The sequence below is a fragment of the Pollachius pollachius genome (genome assembly GCF_949987615.1).
Source record: "Pollachius pollachius genome assembly, chromosome: 14".
NCBI classification, from domain to species: Eukaryota; Metazoa; Chordata; class Actinopteri; order Gadiformes; family Gadidae; genus Pollachius; species Pollachius pollachius.
In genome coordinates, this window is record NC_136947.1 from 19,140,912 (window position 1) to 19,159,243 (window position 18,332).

General features: G+C 41.7%; 1 protein-coding gene across 2 annotated transcripts; it reads right to left on the minus strand.

Annotated features, from left to right (window-relative positions):
- Nucleotides 1-1,753: 1,753 nt before the first annotated feature.
- LOC307085463 (DET1- and DDB1-associated protein 1-like) lies at nt 1,754-6,336 on the minus strand. 2 transcript variants are annotated; one of them, XM_079750270.1, is made up of 5 exons: nt 6,035-6,336; nt 4,761-4,841; nt 4,571-4,622; nt 4,102-4,163; nt 1,754-3,637 (listed from the first exon to the last, which is right to left on the minus strand). In XM_079750270.1, the coding sequence occupies exons 1-5, from the start codon at nt 6,041-6,043 to the stop codon at nt 3,530-3,532; spliced, it is 312 nt and encodes a 103-aa protein (XP_079606396.1). In that variant the 5' UTR covers nt 6,044-6,336; the 3' UTR covers nt 1,754-3,529. The 2 variants fall into 2 exon arrangements, with proteins under 2 accessions (XP_079606396.1, XP_079606395.1); XM_079750269.1 differs by having other exon boundaries at nt 1,754-3,640.
- Between the last annotated feature and the right edge of the window lie 11,996 nt (nt 6,337-18,332).

Here is an 18,332-nt window from a genome sequence, read left to right on the forward strand (position 1 = left end):
GAGCATCATCAGTTTTTGATAACATGTATTTGGCTAGGTATTTAAATTAACATAAAGATTTACAAGTGGTTGAAAATTGCTTTAAATTGTTAGACACTAGAAAATCTCATTGAGGTTTGAATTTGGAAACCCTTCACTATATGTTGGCAGTGACAGATAGGACTGACGTCTTTCCCACATTGAACTTTTCACTGTAACGATTCAGTAATATTGACAACACCTTTAAGCTAAGCATCTTGTGAATTGTTTGTTATTATTGTTATTATCAATGCGGCAGAGTGCAATGTAAACTTATGTGTGGAACATTCTAGCACAGGAGTGTGAATCACCTGAACCGTGAATGCAACGGTCAACAGAAAATAGGTAGACGTCGACGCTTTTTGCTTTCATAAAACAATGGAAAAGTTGAAATAGTTTGAACTTTAAGTGCAGCATCAAAGTGCGATCCACCGCCATGGGCGCAGTGTCCACGCTCTGTTGGGCTTCAGCGCTCTAGTGAGACCATCCTGATATTTGCGTTTCACAATTATCAGTCTGGCCTTGGATGGAAAGCGATTGGTTTCTAAATACGGCCGTGGCCTTACGTTGTTCAAAACACTCCAGCCAATCAGAGTGACGCTCGTGCTCTCTTCGCTCTTGCCTTATCTGGTTTGAAGAAGTGAAACCATATTAACACATGAGAGAAGCCTTCCATGCAGACATCTGTTCATCTTTTAACATCTTTTTCAAATATAACTGCTTTGATTGCTCCAAAGATCAATACACCTTCCTTGGGTGCCGCCATGTTTTTTTTTTAATTCAGCAGGCGGTGGCGTTGCGAGTTCTTCATGAACTTCATCTCCCACGGCGAGCACGGATTGGTCTTATACATTTTTGATTTTTGGTGAAGAGATTCACCAGGATGGAGACCAGGCCAGAGAAACAATGTGATGAGATCTGGATGGTCTCACATTGCGACGGATGCTCACCTCCATAGAACCCACCGGCAGCCCTCAATCAGCAGCCACATTGAGCACATCCTGTGTAGACCCCTTTAGGGGTAACGACAAACAATAATGGGCCGAAACCAGTAGACGTTCACTCTTGATGCAAACTGCTTTTACACCAAAAGCAATATAAAGAATCCAACATCACTGTATAGCTTCCATGTGCACATTGTAAAGTAAGTGTTTTGAGGACTTAATAGCCCGAGGTTGCATGCCGTATGGCCTTGGAAAGGTACACCTACTGCTCAGAAAGCCACTTGCCGGTCATCGAGAGGCCATGTATACAACATCAATGGTTGTTGTCCCAGTGATTGTCTTAAAACGCATGTGTGCATGAGACCATGCCCTCCATATGATACGTATTGTTTTCTGTTCTTCCCTTCTTTTCAAGCACTTTTAAAGCCATTGTATTCTTCCGCAATAGCTCCGATTATTTATCCACCGTGACTGTGAAAAATTATATTCTATTTTTCTTACCTTTTAATTTTCTATGAATTATTTTACTACATTAGAGAATGTACCTCTGTGATAAAAAAAAGAATCTCACTTTACATAAATAAACATCCATGAAAACAACTGAAACTTGAAATGTTGCATAGATATTAATAAATGATAAGCCATGCAATGAATTCTGCATGCTTCAATTCAGAAGGTTATATACACGAGTAGTTTTAGCACAAGAGGAAATTTGCTTTTGATCGCTTTACATGTAATTGAATCAAAAAAGTATTAAAATGCAAGTGGTCGTAAACATTTATTTAAACCGCTCGTCTACAACACTATAAAGTCCTTTGTATGAGAAACCAACAAAAAAGGTTTGGTGTATGTCTTATTTTCCTTTTTTATGCTGCATTGTGAGTGACTGAGTCATGTTGTATAAAAACTTGGCGTGAAAGCGATATATTACAACTAGAAACTGCCAACATAACAAAGTGAAATGCAAATTAAATCTGCTGTCCACCTGGTGTTACGCACAGATTGAAGCCAACCATTTGTTTAGGTACATAACCAGGCATTATGATGAAGCACAAGTAAAGCAGTTATGGAAATACCAGATATTGGTGCAGAGCAATCAAGTAACTGTAAAAACTGTAAAGAAATTGAGACATAGGTTCAAGCTGGTCAGTGTTAACTTTGTGTAATGGTTTGAACTTATCCAAATACATCCTAGGAACAAATATTTTCCCCCAAAGTGCAAACATGCAATTATGTCAAACCTTTATTTTTTTTATAATTCATCTGCCTCTCGCTTCATGACCCCCTACAGAAGTGACCCCCTGATAGGCTCTGTGTCTGAGAGGATGCTGGACCAGATTGAACTATACATAATTTACAAATATACAACCATAAAAAAAAAAAACTTTACAAGTAGCAGCAAAAAGTCCACCATGTTATTTCAAACACATTTCCCACTTAACAGCAAACGGCACAAATAAAAATAACCTTTAACAATAGCAAGTAGTTGCTTACCAAAATATTTGTAATATACCAAGTTATCAGTCCGGTGAACACATTAGAGAAAACTGAATCTATTTGTAAAGAGAGCTGGGTAAGTCAAAGACTTTTATGAGATACTTTTATAAACAAATGCAGTGCTGATTGGATTCTGAAGTACTGCACATCATATGGACTAATGCTACAAAAACCTGCTGTCCAAATGGTACAAAAGTGTTTACTTTTTCTGGTCCTGCTATAGTTAGCATGAATGAGTGAAGGGAGAAAATATTCATGCTAAGACCAGCTGTATGTGCATTCCCTCAACTTCCCCAATGTGAGCAAATGGGGAACACCCATATTCTATAAAACTCTGAAAACTTCTACTTAAGGCAACCGCAATAGATCATTCCTCCTGAGTCTAAAGCGATACATAACAATTTAGTCTGAATAAAAGCTTTTTTTTTTCCTTCTTAAAAATAAGCAACTTAAAGGAGACGTTTGGTTGGAGTTAGGACGGGCCATGCTTAGGCAGTGGATGCTTTAAGGGGGATTCCTGATCTCTAATACATCTCAAATTCACTGAAATATGAATGCACACAATGCATGCATATCTGAAATCACAAAACCAGAAAATAATCGTATTAGTAAAAGGAAGAATGGATAAACATTATTGGCTTCTCAAAACGTTTGCAGTCACTAATGGGAGTGAAATGTTGATGGAGATGAAGACATGGATTTGTACAATATTGTGAAGCGTTTAACAATGGATTGATTAGTGTAAAATGAACATGCATAAAACCGCACCAGAAACATTGAAGTGAATCTGGGTTTGGTCCAAAAAGACCTATCCAAAACTCGAAAGCACTTCAAACTGGAAAATCGTTCAAAACAAAGAAAATAAAACTAAATCAGTCCTCATCATTCTTGGTGTCATGTAAAGAGAATATTCTCTGTTTGATGACAGTGGTCAGCCCTCCTACCTTTACCGGTGTACCTCCGAGACAGGGCTTTGGCTTGCTTCCCGATTACCTGAATCTGTATTTGAATCATCTACAGTCTCCATGTGTGCAACGAGTTGTATGTATTTGTTCTTGGTGGACGTGGTTTCATGTTGCATCGTTGTTCAGCTCCTGGCTGTCCGTTCTGGCCATCTTCCGAGGAGGCGCAGCGCTCTCCCCTTCTGCGTGGTCCTGGTCCCGCTTCTTACCTGCATTCTGCTGGCACAGAGGCCCAATATACATCAAGCCCCCTGTTCACTACTACTATGGGCTCATGACCAGAGCAAATGTCACCATACAATTATCATTTGTGACTCAAAAAATGGTGATTGTGAAAAATGATTTTTAACGGCTTGAAAGAAAAAGTCCTAAAACGTTTCTGTAACAGCCCAATACATTTTTTACAGTACTCTTCATATTGTGTACACATAAAGCATATATTCAACAACATATTGGCCTATTGAAGACTGCAAATAAAAACTGTGTACAATATTATGGGACAGTGAGAGAGTTGAAGTTATAGTACATGAGGTACAGTCAAATGTTATTGTTCACTGTGAGTTTTGACAGAATAGTTAAACTTATATTGCCAATGGAGAGCCAAGTAGGAAAAGATGCGGGAGCAAATGGGAGGGGGCTGTCTTGTGTGTAAAATCCCTTCCCTGTTTCTGGGAACTTACCTTTTTATCCCACTGCTGATGAAGATATCGTAGCAAGATATTTGTTTTCTCCGTGACAATAACTGCAAAATAAATTCAGCAAGATGTTGAGACAAACTGATCGAAACGTAGAGGACATCTACAACTAAATTCAGGTTTAAACTGAATTATTAATGAACTATCAAATTTCTCAATAGACTCAAAGCTGAGGTTTTTCTCAGCTTTAAGAGTATTTAGATCAAGCACGGTATGCCTACTGGTTGGGTTTGGTGTTCGGTGTGAATTACAACGACTCCACTTAAAACCTGAAGCCATTAAGATAACCGTGGAGTGTTCTTTGGTTTTATTCCATGAAAATACTATTTTGTCTTAAATGAGGAGCAATTAGACACTATTATGAATTGTATATGTTTTTATTTGAGCTTATAACTAATTCTATCGATCAAATGATGACCCACTGAACACCCACTGAAACATGTAAACGTCTCACTTTGTTCAGAAGGATACTCGCGAGTTGGGATGTAAATCGATGGTCGTCGGTTCTAAAACAAGGAAAGGGTCAAGGCATGACATCCCGGCATGTACCATATTATCTCATATCAACCACAACAGTATTATGTAACAATAGACAAAGCGGCCATTATGGTCGTGACCCAAGGCGTGTGTGTTGAACTACTCACCGAAGCCTTGCACACAGAGTCCGCATGGAATCTGCTGAAGTTGTGTTTGTTGTAGACAGGTAGTCCTTTCAGAAAGTCTGCCTGTAGAATACATTTATTTTATATCGACAGCTCATATTATCTAAGCATGGGCAAAGTGGGCACATGTCCAGGGCCCTGGCCAATGGGGGGGGGGGGGGGGGGGCTTGATATATATATATATTTTTTATTAAAAAAAATTAAAATGGCCAAGACTTTGGTCATAAAAGGATTTGAAAATGTTTGATTTGCAAAATAAATACATCATAAAAAATTAACGGGACGTGACGTCACTGTCGTAGTGCTTGGTCAACGGTCAATTTCACAGTGAAAGTGGAGAAACGTGTGCTATGCGAGTCGGCAAAGCGTAAACGAAAGAAAGAAAAAGACACTAAAGATACTGCCCTGGTACAACAAATACCGTCCATCTCAACATTTTTTAACAAAAAACGAGAACAAGGTGACGATGCAGAAACAGTTAGCCTAGAACGAAGTCCATCCAGCAGATGTTACAGCGCTGGATGCTAGTGCTAACTACTATCCTGGCCCGAGCGCGGAGGAGCCGTCCGAGAGCGGTGGAACAGCAGCTCAGCCTCCACTTCCCTTGAACAATCTGTCACTCATGGCCATTGAATCAGAACTCGTCCGGAGTTGGATTTTGATGAATTTAATCAATATTTCTTTTTTCAAAAACGTCCAGAAAAGGCAGCTTATTTAGGTAAGACATTTTTAACTGTGGTAGCCTGTTCTGTGACTCTGTAAGCAATAGCATACAGCATTTGATGGTCATTTATTAACTTTGGTGTATTTTTACTCTTACAAATGTGGGCCTATGGTAAAATAAGATGTCCTAATTTTACGTGGGGCGATGTTAAAAATAAATTTAATGTAACCAACCTGTGAAAGATGTTATAGGCTACATGTGTAAATAAAAAAATAAAAAAGTCTCCTTTATGGCTCCCTTTTTAAAAGTTACGTATGCTTTACTTATTACTGATCATCCGTCAGATTCTTCTCTCTCTCTCTCTCTCTCAATTACAATTAGGGCATCTCTCTCTCTCTCTCTCTCTCTCTGCATTATAATGTGTGTGATTGTGCATTGCATGAGTTATAATATGCGACCAAATTATGTGTGCTAGTGCGTGTATTTGCGTGTTGGTAGGGGTCCATGGCTGGTTTGTGTCCAGGGCCCTTGGTCATGTTACTCCGTCCTTGCGTGTTATGTGGCGTCTTCTCGACGAAGGTGGCCCACCTACCTTATCCATGGCTGAGCCCTGGCAGTGGGAGCATACGGAGTTCAGGGAGACGGAATCCAGGAACAGTTGTGGGCTCAAGTTGCTCTGTTAGCTCTCTTAGCTCCTTCCTAGCCTATACCCCAACACAGCACACAGTTTACCAATTCACACACTTCTGATGATAACTGACAGTTACAGTTGCATCATACCCGGAAATGAGTAGTCCGTTATAATCGCACCACACTGATAAATACTCGAGTAGAATCGACGAATGGTAAACATTAACGGGACAGTGGCAATGCTGTTTTTGTTTTTCATCCATGTGGGCGGTATCTTTAGGAGGAGCTTGGATCTGATTGGCTAAAGACAGGTAAACAGTGAGCGAAAAAGTTCGCAATGGTTTATGGGATGAGTAGTTCTTTCACTCGTTAAAAAAAGGACAGTTGTACCTTTGCTTTTTATTCCATTTTCCAAATGTATTTTTGCTCTGAAACAAATGTTTTATGGATACGAATGTGAAACGATGGTATATGTCCTGTAGAATCCACAAGTTAAAGACGTTAAGTTCTAGTTCTAGTGTTTTATTCACAATGACATTTGAAACCTACATGTTGAAAAATTATGTTGATATAGAATATATGATACAAATAAAATAAAAAATATATGATGTGCCACTAGCAGTGCTTTTTAGTAATTTTGGGAGTATAAAAGCTAGGAATACATCATGTTGAATTAATGCGTAACTGTATTAAAAATTAGTAACGTTATTACGCGGCCATTGCAGTCCGGAACGAAGGAACATACCATGTCGATGACACTATAACACTATGTGAAACACTAACTATACATACATTATACACATGCACACACAGAGATTATGTGTGACAACTTGTATTATCAATGTAAACAATATAATGACAAAGGTTATAAAATGCAAGAAACCCACTAAACTATTGGGGTTGTAACGATTTGCAATGGATTATGCAATGAGTAGTTCTTCACTCGTTGCCTTTTGTTCTGTTTTCAAAGTTATTTTTTGGCCCAAATCAGATTTTTTTATGGTCACGACAAACCCTTGACGAACTATTGGCTTGGTTTTAGGCTTCAAACTCTTTATATAACGATTTTACGAAAAGTCAATGGAGAAAATCAATGGGAAATTCACTTCCGGAAACAGAACTATTAAAAAAGGGGGCGGTCACTGTTGCGCTCTATTTGAGCCCACGAAACAGTGCCTTTGTTACTGCCACGCAGTGGCGGTGGGTCAATAGAGGGCGCTAGGGCGCCGCCCCTCCGTGAAATATACACTTGAATATATCTGCCAACTATTGATCAACTATTATCAATACGAAATGAATCAACAAAAATACATAGCGTTTATCCTCGTTTAATTGCGCGATATACTTGTCACTGCCAGCAACCATTTAAATGCGTCTGAACGTCAATGATTTGGGCTAGGCTAGTTATTGGTCATTCGAAATAAAGCCCTCCTCCAAGTCAGGGGCGCCGGCCACGTTAGGGTTAGGGTCAATGCAAGTTCGCTAACTTTTTGCTGTCTATCAAGCAGAGACAGCTTTTCATTGGCGCAAGAAAATTCGCCCTCGGGTCGCACCAGTGTGCGCTCCAAGCCAATGGTATCGCTTTTCTTTTTGGTTATCACGACATGGTTGGAAAATTCAGCAAATCAATCAAATAGGCTACCTCCCTCAGCCGCATTCGCGCAACACAACTACATGAAGAGAAGAGATTGGTCGCTGACTAGCAGAGAGTTGTAAGCACTTTCCATCCTTTTCAGTGGAGGAGTTGGACTCCCCAAGCAATGCGATACTTAAAAGGAGCAAGTAAGTTACATATTAATTTAGTCTTTTGGCCTGTGGCATATAAACAAAATGAAGCAACTGTCCCATACTGCATTTGAAGTAGACATCGAGACTCACAAAAAATGGACGCTATAGGACAGTGATCATGATTTGTCTCAATATCAGAATAACAACAATGGGTCAAAAAGCAATGGCTGGTGGAATGGCCATAAAGCAAGTCTGTATATGTGTAAGCTTGTCCAGGCCCTGCAAGTCAGGATGTAGGCTATGAATCTGAATGAATAGTAGGTAAATAGGTAGTGGCCATCCCCAAAATGCACCAGAGTACAGGAAATCAAATCTATTAATTCAATTTTTTCTAACCCAGACCCCAGACCCCCTGTCTATTACTGTGCCCCACCAACATTTTTGATCACCAGCCGCCACTGCTGCAACCGTACGAACAACATCTCTGGATACTAGCTGGTCAAATAAGGTGTTTGTTCACAGCTGTTAACCAATACTGTGGTTTAACAGCAATAAGCATCCTCACTATCTGTAATGGATGGTGGGGATTTAGTAAAATATTTTAGGAATATTTCATGGAAGGAGAAGATCACCATGCCTGCCGTCAGGCTCCATCTAGTGGCGACCAAGTTGTCCACCCCATATAAGTAAATACAATAGATGGATAATGCATTCAGGATAGAGAGTCCCCTCAACAGTTTGATGTGCCCTGACCGTACGACTCAACCAGTTGGATACCTTTGAACTTCTTGGACGTGAGATACCCTTCAGATGTATAACACATTGGTGGGGCTGCAGAGGAAAGACGGGAGAGTGGAAGATGCCGGTCTGCAATACCTTCCAGTAAGCCGGTTAGTGGCCCGGCGCGGATAGGGATCCTAATGTTTGTTTGTTTGTTTTTTATCAAAAAAAGGACAAGAAGACCCTTATTGCCTATAGAGCAGGGGTCTTCAATTAAAATTGAACAAGGTCTAGTTACTAAAAATTCCTTCCAAGAAAGGTCCGAACCTATAACCTACCACGTCCTTATAGCCTACTTTTGTCAAATACAATCAACACGGCATATTTCCTTATAATTTCAGATGTATTTATTTTCAATTTCCAAATAGCTTACTTTTAACCATGAAAAACAAGTAAGACAAAGTAACGCATATTAAAATTTTAAGTAAACAAAACAGGAACATTAGGCCTGCATTTCAAGTAAACATAAAAAGTGCATAAGGCCTACATGTCAAGTAAGCAGAACAGGAACACTAGGCCTACACTTCAAATAAACACAAAGTGCATTAGGCCTACATTTCAAGTAAGCAAAAAAGGTACACCAGGCCTACATTTCAAATAAGCACAGAGCATTAGGCCTACATTTCAAGTAAGCAAAACAGGTACACCAGGCCTACATTTCAAATAAACACAAAGAGAATTAGGCCTTCATTTCAAGTAAGCAAAACGGGTACACTAGGCCTACATTTCAAGTAAGCAAAACAGGTACACTAGGCCTACATTTCAAGTAAGAAAAACAGGTACCCGATCTGTAGTGACTGAGACAACCTTTGTTAGATCAATCCCCCTCTTTGACAGCATCTCCTTGATAGCCTCATAAATATCTTCTTTTCTTGTGTGTGTCTCAAGTGGTGTTAGAACCAATAGGTCCTCACAGATCTCTTTCTTGTCTTGATGCACATCGCACACAATGGCTAAGGATATGCATGGGGCACTCTGAACATCCGCATTAAGCTGTGACAGTGCGTCATCTGATAACATTTCAGATTTTCTGGTTGTCGTTGCAGCTGACATTGGGATTTGCTTTATTTTTTCACACAATTCATCCCTTTGTTTACCTTCAAGTAACATCTCGGCAGCGGCGTTCAAGCACTCCTTAACAACAGTCGGTCACTGAAAGTTTTTTTATGTTGCAAAAATCCATGCAATCTTAAGTGAGCATTCTGCACGTTGCTGGCCTGTAAATGAGTGTGTGAAGACTCGTGTAGACCTCTCATACTGAGCTCTCAGCTCGGATATTTTCCATGCTCTTACTTCTGAGGATACTTTTCCTCGAAGGATCTGTGTTTGGATTCGTAATGCCGCTTAATATTCCCGCTTTTTATCAGCGCCACGGTTTCAACACATAAAAGACACAACAAAGGTTTAGTACTGCCTTGCGGGAGAATGAAAATGTATTGGTCAGTCCATTCATCTTTAAAGGGGACATATCATACCACCAGGTGTGAGTGAGATTAGCCATTACAAGCCGTTTTCAAAATGTGCAGCATTGTGACATCACAGGTGGGCGTGTCCATCTAGATGTGTGACGGATAGATGGACACGCCAACCTGTGATGTCACAATGCTGCACATTTTCAAACCTGCTTGTAATGGCTAATCACACTCACACCTGGTGGTATGATATGTCCCCTTTAAAATGTCTGTTTTCGTGGTCAATCTTCCTAATTTTCGAGTAAGCCATTTTCTCATTCCAAATCGCTCTTCCGGTAAACAAACGATTTGCTTGGCTATATTTTGCGTGATTACGCACATGCCGTGACTGACGGGGGGGGGAGTTCGGTGAGAGCATGATCTCCGCTCTGTGAAGATCATTACTTTTTGCTGTTTTTATGCTGTACTACGGAATATTCTGCCTTTCAATTTGTATTTCAGTGAGAAATGTCTTTACTAACGTAATCATGCTTTGTATAGTGAAATATTAAAATAAATAAATAAAATTAGAAAAAAAAATCGCTTTATTTTAAATTGGTCATGGGTCCGGATAGGGCCGTCGCTTGGTTCGGACCCGGACCGCGGTCCGCCGTTTGGAGATGCCTGCTATAGAGGATACTTCTGTTTTCATATTTGTTACAGCATGTTACAGCATGTTATTACAAACTTCTCCATGTTTCCAAGACTTCGGTAAATATATACAAAATGTATATTATAGAAAATTAACTCCGTCAGAGACTACTGGGAGACGTCCCCAGTCCCTGATGATATTCGTGGTGTAAAACATCTGTGTTGAATTTTTTAAGCATGTGTTATGTGTGTGTGTTAAGCTTTTTCTTGTCAAGAAATATATTTTCACGTGCTTCATTTTTTTTGTATTATTATTTGCTTTTGAGCTGGTGTAGCAAAGAATCCACCTCTCGAATGATTAAATGGGTAACCATGAGCCATCTTCACATAACATGGGTAGTTATGTTATGGTTTTTAAACATGGGCGGATCTACCGGGGTGGCATGGGGTGGCCACTGCCACCCTAAAAAAAGCCTTGCCACCCAAGCTTCCACTCCAGTTGGCAGTGCAGTGCCGAATTCAATTTTTTTTTTTGGCTTTTACAAGATATTTACGAGAGCGAGTTTCAAATGTCCGACTGCCAGGAAATATTGCCCCATCACGCCCCCCAGGTAATACTGATCAACTGTCTTTCTATGAAGAAATGATATTAAGATTGGAATGCCTTAGAAAATAGCTGCATAGCCTACACACCAGTAGAAATGCCTAACGGCTCAATCCAACATTGTTTTTCAAATGTATGTTGCCTAGCAACCACAGCTACTCGGTCTCTACGTACTCTCAACCTATGCTCTCCCTCTCAACTCAGCCTGAAATCAAAGCTAACTTGCTTAACTCACAACATGGAGCAGAAAAAATAGAGAGAAGGTAGTCCATTTGTTTATAAAGTGTAGGCTGATTTTGAAACAATATAACTCTGGTTGAACAAAGTTAATGGCAAATCTGTCCTTACTGTGAGTTAGGTCTGTGAATTAAATTTTGTCTTGCATGCTCAAATGTTATAATATCTCAGTCATTGAGCATGATGCACTGAATGACAAAAAAAAACAATTCAACCAAGCTTTGTATTGACCCAATACATTTGAACATTATTTCAGAAATCTGTTCCAACTTTGGAAGCATTTAAGAGGCTCAATCTGCAGCTGTTGAAACCGACGGTAAGTGGGTAAAAAAAACACATTTGAGACACATCATTCAGTTTTAAGCTGAACAACATCATTAATAATGATTACTGTTAATATTAAAAGGAAAAACAAAGTGAAGTCACTTTGAATCTTATAGAAATGAAGAGGAAGGGTGACATCAGCAGTTTTTTCTCACCAAAAACTACAAAGACACAAGTAAAGAATGATAAATCATCAGAACAGACAGAAAGACAGGCTGAACAACAGGAAAGCGACAGAGTAGACGGCAGAGATGACCAGGGACATGACGAAGTGGAAGGAGGGGGAAAAGAGCAACAGGAAAGTGTCAGTGACAAGGTAGAAGGCGTGAAGGGGAGCCACTGCAAGGCATCTCCAGTCGAGCTGGTCCACACGGTATGAAATGTGTATGTTACATCTAAATAGAAAGCACATTTCACACAATTGGACATGTTGTGCATGATATAAGAGACATGGCATAGCCTCAGTCTAATATATCCATTTTTCATTCTAGTAAATATGTTTAGACATTTATCACTGTAAAGAGATTGAGAGAGTGTCATATGTTTTTTGCACAATGTATTTTAGACCTATTATTAGCCAAAGTGTTAGCAGCGTCAGCTTTAGCGTCAGGACCCAGCAAACGAAGACCCGGGAAACAAAGACCAAAGGAGTCTCTCTGTGGGAGTCCCTCGAGGAAGACCTTAGAGGCCACGGTATAGTAGCTATGTGTCGTAATTCAATTATCGTTAGAATCTCTACTCGTAGACGACGCCGCAATAGATCCTCTGCTCGGCGTCGCAACCCATCCAATCTATGCCATTTACCCACCCTCGCCATCACTGACCTTGAAGTGATGGGAGGACTCTGGAATTGCCAGTCAGCGGTCAAAAAGGCAGACTCTATTTCGGCCTACGCGTCCCTCAATACCCTCCATTTCCTGGCCCTGACAGAGACCTGGATCACTCCAGAGAACTCTGCCACTCCTGCTGCCCTTACCACTGTTAACTCTTTCTCACACACCCCTAGACCTTCGGGGCGAGGAGGAGGGACCGGACTCCTCATCTCTCCATTGTGGACCTATCAGGTCCTTCCACTAGAACACTTGGCCAGATCTGCATTTGAACTCCACGCTGTCACTGTCACCCTTCCTATTAATCTCTTCATTGTGGTAATCTACCGTCCCCCTGGTCCCCTTCGTGACTTCTATGACGAAATGGATGCCCTTCTCAGCTGCTTTCCTGAAAATGGCACACCACTCGTTATACTTGGCGACTTTAACATCCTGCCAGAGAAGTTGCACTCACCTGAATTAACCAACTTTTTTGCCACCTTTGACTTAACACTATCCCCTTCTCCTCCCACACACAGGGCAGGGAACCAGCTTGACCTGATATTCACAAGGTCCTGTGGCACCTCTGCTCTCTCTGTTACCCCACTCCCCATGTCTGACCATCATTTTGTTGCTTTTTCTCTCCCCTTAAAGTCCTCTCCCCCCTCCTTTCTAGTCCCCACATTGTCACCATCCGCCGCAACCTCAAAACTCTCTCTCCCTCTACATTTGCCTCAACTGTTCTGTCTTCACTACCTTCTATTGAACAATTCTCTCAACTATCCACAGAGGATTCCTCTGACACCCTGCTATCCTCCCTCTCCTCCTCTTTGGACTCCCTCTGTCCCTTCCACTCCAGACCGGCACGATCTTCACCCCCCCCTCCTTGGCTGTCTGAATCTCTGCGGACCCATAGAGCAGAGTTGCGGGCAGCTGAGAGGAAATGGAAGAAATCAGACTGTCCTAATGATCTATCTCACTATCTCCTTCTTCTCTCAGGTTTCACCTCCACTGTTTCAACAGCCAAATCTGCCTTCTACCGGACCAAAATTAACTCCTCCGCCTCAAACCCCAGGAAACTGTTTTCCTTGTTCTCTTCCCTCCTCAACCCTCCCTCCCCTCCTCCTCCTTCCTGCCTCACTGCTGATGACTTTGTTACCTACTTTACCCAGAAAGTAAAGGACATTAGCTCCTCTTTTATCACTGCCACCATCCTCCCTCCCCCGACCCCCACCTCTGTCTTTACCCAATTCATCCCTCTCACGTCAGACAAGGTCAACAGAATTATAACATCTAACCATGCCACCACCTGCCCCCTTGACACTATCCCTTCCTCCCTCCTCCAGGCTGTGTCAAACGACATCCTGCCATTTCTAACCGCACTTATTAACTCCTCCCTCACTTCTGGCATTGTTCCAACGTCTTTCAAGACGGCCAGAATAAAGCCTCTCATAAAAAAACCAACGCTCAATACCACTGACATCCAGAATTACAGACCGGTATCTATTCTTCTTATTCTTCTTTCATTCCTCTCTAAAACATTGGAACGTGCCGTCGCTAGCCAACTGTCCTCCTATCTCTCATCTAGCAACCTGCTTGACCCTCACCAGTCAGGCTTCAAAAAAGCACACTCCACTGAGACGGCTCTCCTCGCGGTGACTGAGTCCCTCCGGGCGGCCAGAGCCTCGTCCCTCTCATCGGTTCTCATTCTCCTTGACTTGTCTGCAGCATTTGACACTGTGAACCACCAGATCCTCCTCGCCACTCTCGCCGAGCTTGGCATAGCTGAATCTGCCCTTTCCTGGTTCACGTCCTACCTGATGAATCGCACTTATCAGGTAACATGGAATGGCTCCTTGTCCAAACCTTGCACGCTTGATACAGGTGTCCCTCAAGGTTCGGTGCTGGGGCCTCTTCTGTTCCCCCTCTACACCAGATCTCTGGGCTCTGTAATTACATCCCACGGCTTTTCCTATCACTGCTATGCTGACGACACTCAGCTATTTCTCTCCTTTCCCTCATCTGACAAAGCCCTGATTGCAACACGCATATCTGAATGTCTGGCAGAAGTCAGCACCTGGACAACTGCCCATCACCTGAGGCTTAACCTCAACAAGACTGAGCTCCTCCTAATACCAGGGAAAGATTGCCCACACATGGACTTACTGGTCACTGTTGAGAACATCACTGTATCTCCTTCTCCAACTGCCAAAAACCTTGGTGTAGTGTTGGACAATCAGTTGTGCTGCACCGCAAACATCACTGCGGTGGCCCGGTCCTGCAGATTTGCACTTTACAACATCCGCAGGATCCGGCCCTTCCTCACAAGGGAAGCAGCTCAGCTTCTAGTCCAATCACTGGTCATGTCCCGCCTCGACTACTGCAACTCGCTCCTGGCTGGACTCCCTGCCTCTGCGATTAAACCCTTGCAGCGCATCCAGAATGCGGCAGCGCGCCTGGTGTTCAACCTACCAAAGTTCTCCCATGTAACCCCCCTCTTCCGAGACCTCCACTGGCTCCCTGTAATAGCTCGCATCAGATTCAAGATGATGGTACTGGCATACAAGGCAGTCGATGGAACTGCCCCTGCCTACCTCCAAGCATTAGTAAAGCCACACACCCCAGCTCGATCCCTCCGCTCAACTACCTCAGCTGGATGTCTGGTACCGCCATCGCTAAGAGCAAGCAAAGGTCGATCAGCAAAGTCACAACTTTTCTCTGTTTTGGGACCTCAGTGGTGGAACGAGCTCCCTACCAATGTCAGGACCGCAGAGTCGCTCACCAGCTTCCGCAAAAGACTCAAAACTCACCTGTTCAGAGTTCATCTCGACTCTGCATAGAAACCAATGCACAGCCACCATTGAATGTTGTACGTCCTGGCACTTGTACATTGCACTTATTCAAGGTACTTAATTGTGTAGCATCTACAGTAGCTGCTATCGCTGCTTTACACGGGGAATGGGTTAGCCTAGCGATTGTAATACTTGCACTTGGTTCTATGAACGTCTTTACTGTACCAACAGCGATATATTGTTTCACTTCTTATGACAAATGTACTTATTGTAACAAATGCACTTATTGTAAGTCGCTTTGGATAAAAGCGTCTGCTAAATGCCCTAAATGTAAATGTAAATTATAGAAGCTGAGAAATTCCAAAAAATTCCAAAACTAACTAAAAAATACACTACTACGCCAAAACCTTGTGATGTATGCATTAACACAGCCTGAGGGTTAACCACATATCTAATCAATGACAGCTTCAAATTGTGTTATAATTAGGTGATATATTTTATAATCATTTAAGCTCTATTTTAATTTGAATGTCCCCCCCATCTTATAGAAATATCCAAGTCCAGGTGTGAGGGGCAAGCTCAGCCAAAACGGGAGAGTTTCCCCAAGACCCTCCAGGGAGGAGCCAGAAGAAGCTTCCGAACAGACTGGTACAAAATTCATTCATGGCTGGAGTATTCACAGTCCAAAGATGCTGCTTATTGTTTTGCATGTAGACATTTCTCTCTACCTGATGCCCCAAGACTGTTTTCACATCAATTGACGGGTATCGGAACTGGAAAAAGGCCACAATGAAGGAAAGTGGTTTCTGTTCTCATGCGAGATCAGAAAGCCATGCAAATGCAATATTTGCATGGGCAGAAAACAAAAAAATGGCAGATAAAATACCTCAATGTTGGGCGTAATGGATGAAAAAAATAAAAAACAGGTAATTGAAAACCAAAACTACATTAAAGCCCTAGCGGAGATTTCAGTACTTACTGCCACAGAAAACACAGCCCAGAGGGGACACAGGGAGTCTCCTGACTCAGAAAAAAACAGTGTTTTTCTGGCCATGTTAGATTTGCTGGGCAACCATGACCCTGTGATAAAAAAGAGACTTGAACAGCAAGCTAAAAATGCAACACACACTAGTAAAACAATACAAAATGAAATATTGGAATGTTTGGCTGCAATGGTTAAAGAAGAAATCATTCGAGAGGTGAAAAAGAGCGCATAGTTCTCAGTTCTTGTTGATGAAACGAAAGATCTTCAGAAAAAGGAGCAAATGTCATTTGTCCTTAGGTACTACTACAACAGTGTGGTACATGAGAGCTTCTTAGAGTTTGACGTGGCAGAGAGCCTGGATGCTGCTGCATTAACTGGCAAGATCATTAGCCTTCCACAGAAATATGGGCTGGAATATAAGGACAACCTTGTAGGCCAGGGCTATGATGGCGCTGCAGTTATGAGTGGGGTACATGCAGGTGTCCAAGCTAAAATAAAAGAAGTAGCCACATGCTTTCTATGTTCATCGCAGTGTACACTGCTTAAACTTGGTCATAGTGGACTCTGTTAAAAGTGTTACTCATGCAGCCACTTCTTCTCATTGCTGGAACGTATGTATGTATTCATGTCTGGCTCTTATGTCCACAACCAATGGCTACAAGTGCAGCGAGAGATGTTTGATGGCCCACCAAGGGAACTCCAAAGGCTAAGCGATACTCATTGGGCCTGCCGGCACGTAGCATGTCGTAATGTCATGGATAGATTACCTGCAATAGTACAGGTGCTTGAAAATACTGCATCTGAGAAGCATCCACAAAGAGCTGTTGAAGCAAGAGGGATATTGGTCCAGATTGATCTGAATTTTGTTGGATGCCTTGTACTGTTCCGAAAGGTCTTGAGTGACGCTAAATATTTGTCAGACATGCTCCAGTCTAAAACAGTGGACTATGCTAAGGCTGTTTAACTAATTGAAGCACTTAAGGATACATTGTTACATTATTGTTGTGAAGCCTCTTTTGATGAACTGTGGAGTGAAGCACTTGATGTATGCCAAAAGTGTAGCATTGATACAACTCAGCAAACCGAAAGAGGTACAGACAGACATCAAAGGCACTTCAAGATAGTGTCATCCCTTCCACCTTGGGACAGCATGTAGTTCCAGATAGCAAACACACTTTTTGTGTCAATGTGTACTATCCAGTTATGGATAACATGATTGGAGAAATAGACAGGTTTTCCAACACAAATTGTAACATCATGCAAGGTGTCAAAGCACTAAATCCGTCAAGTATTACTTTTTTGAGAGAGGAGACTGTTCTTTTACTGGCAAATGCTTATGAATCAAATATTGAGGATCTTAAACACGAACTGCATCAGACAAGGAGAGTACTTGAGAGAAAAAATAAGGAAATGGAAAGTCCTACCACTCTGATGGAGTTTGCTCAAGTTTTTTATGAGTTGTTCAGGTTGTGTAAAATAGCAGTAGTTTTACCAGTGAGCAGTGCATCTTGTGAACAACGCTTTTCAACTCTTAGGATCATAAAGAGTTACTTGCGGTCTACTAAGACAGAGAAGAGATTGTCAAGCTTGGCTGTACTCAGCATTGAATCCAAACGCACTAAAGCTTTGGATCTAAATAAGTTTGTGAGGCATTTCGCTGAACAACATGGTAATCGCCGCATTCAGCTCCTGTAGGCATGCCAACGTCATGTTCTGCTCACCACTGAGCCTTAAAAACTAAAAATGATGACAAAGCCTTATTTTTCATGCCGTTATAATAATGAACATTTTCAGATTCTTATGGCATTATTCAGCACTGTATAAAATCTACATGTAGGCCTACTCTTATGGCACCATTCAGCACTGTATTAAAACTACATGTAGAACCTACTTTTGAACTGGGGCGCTTTCTTTCTGTTGTTCTCCAGTTCCACTGATCGACTGTTGGACCTGAATGTT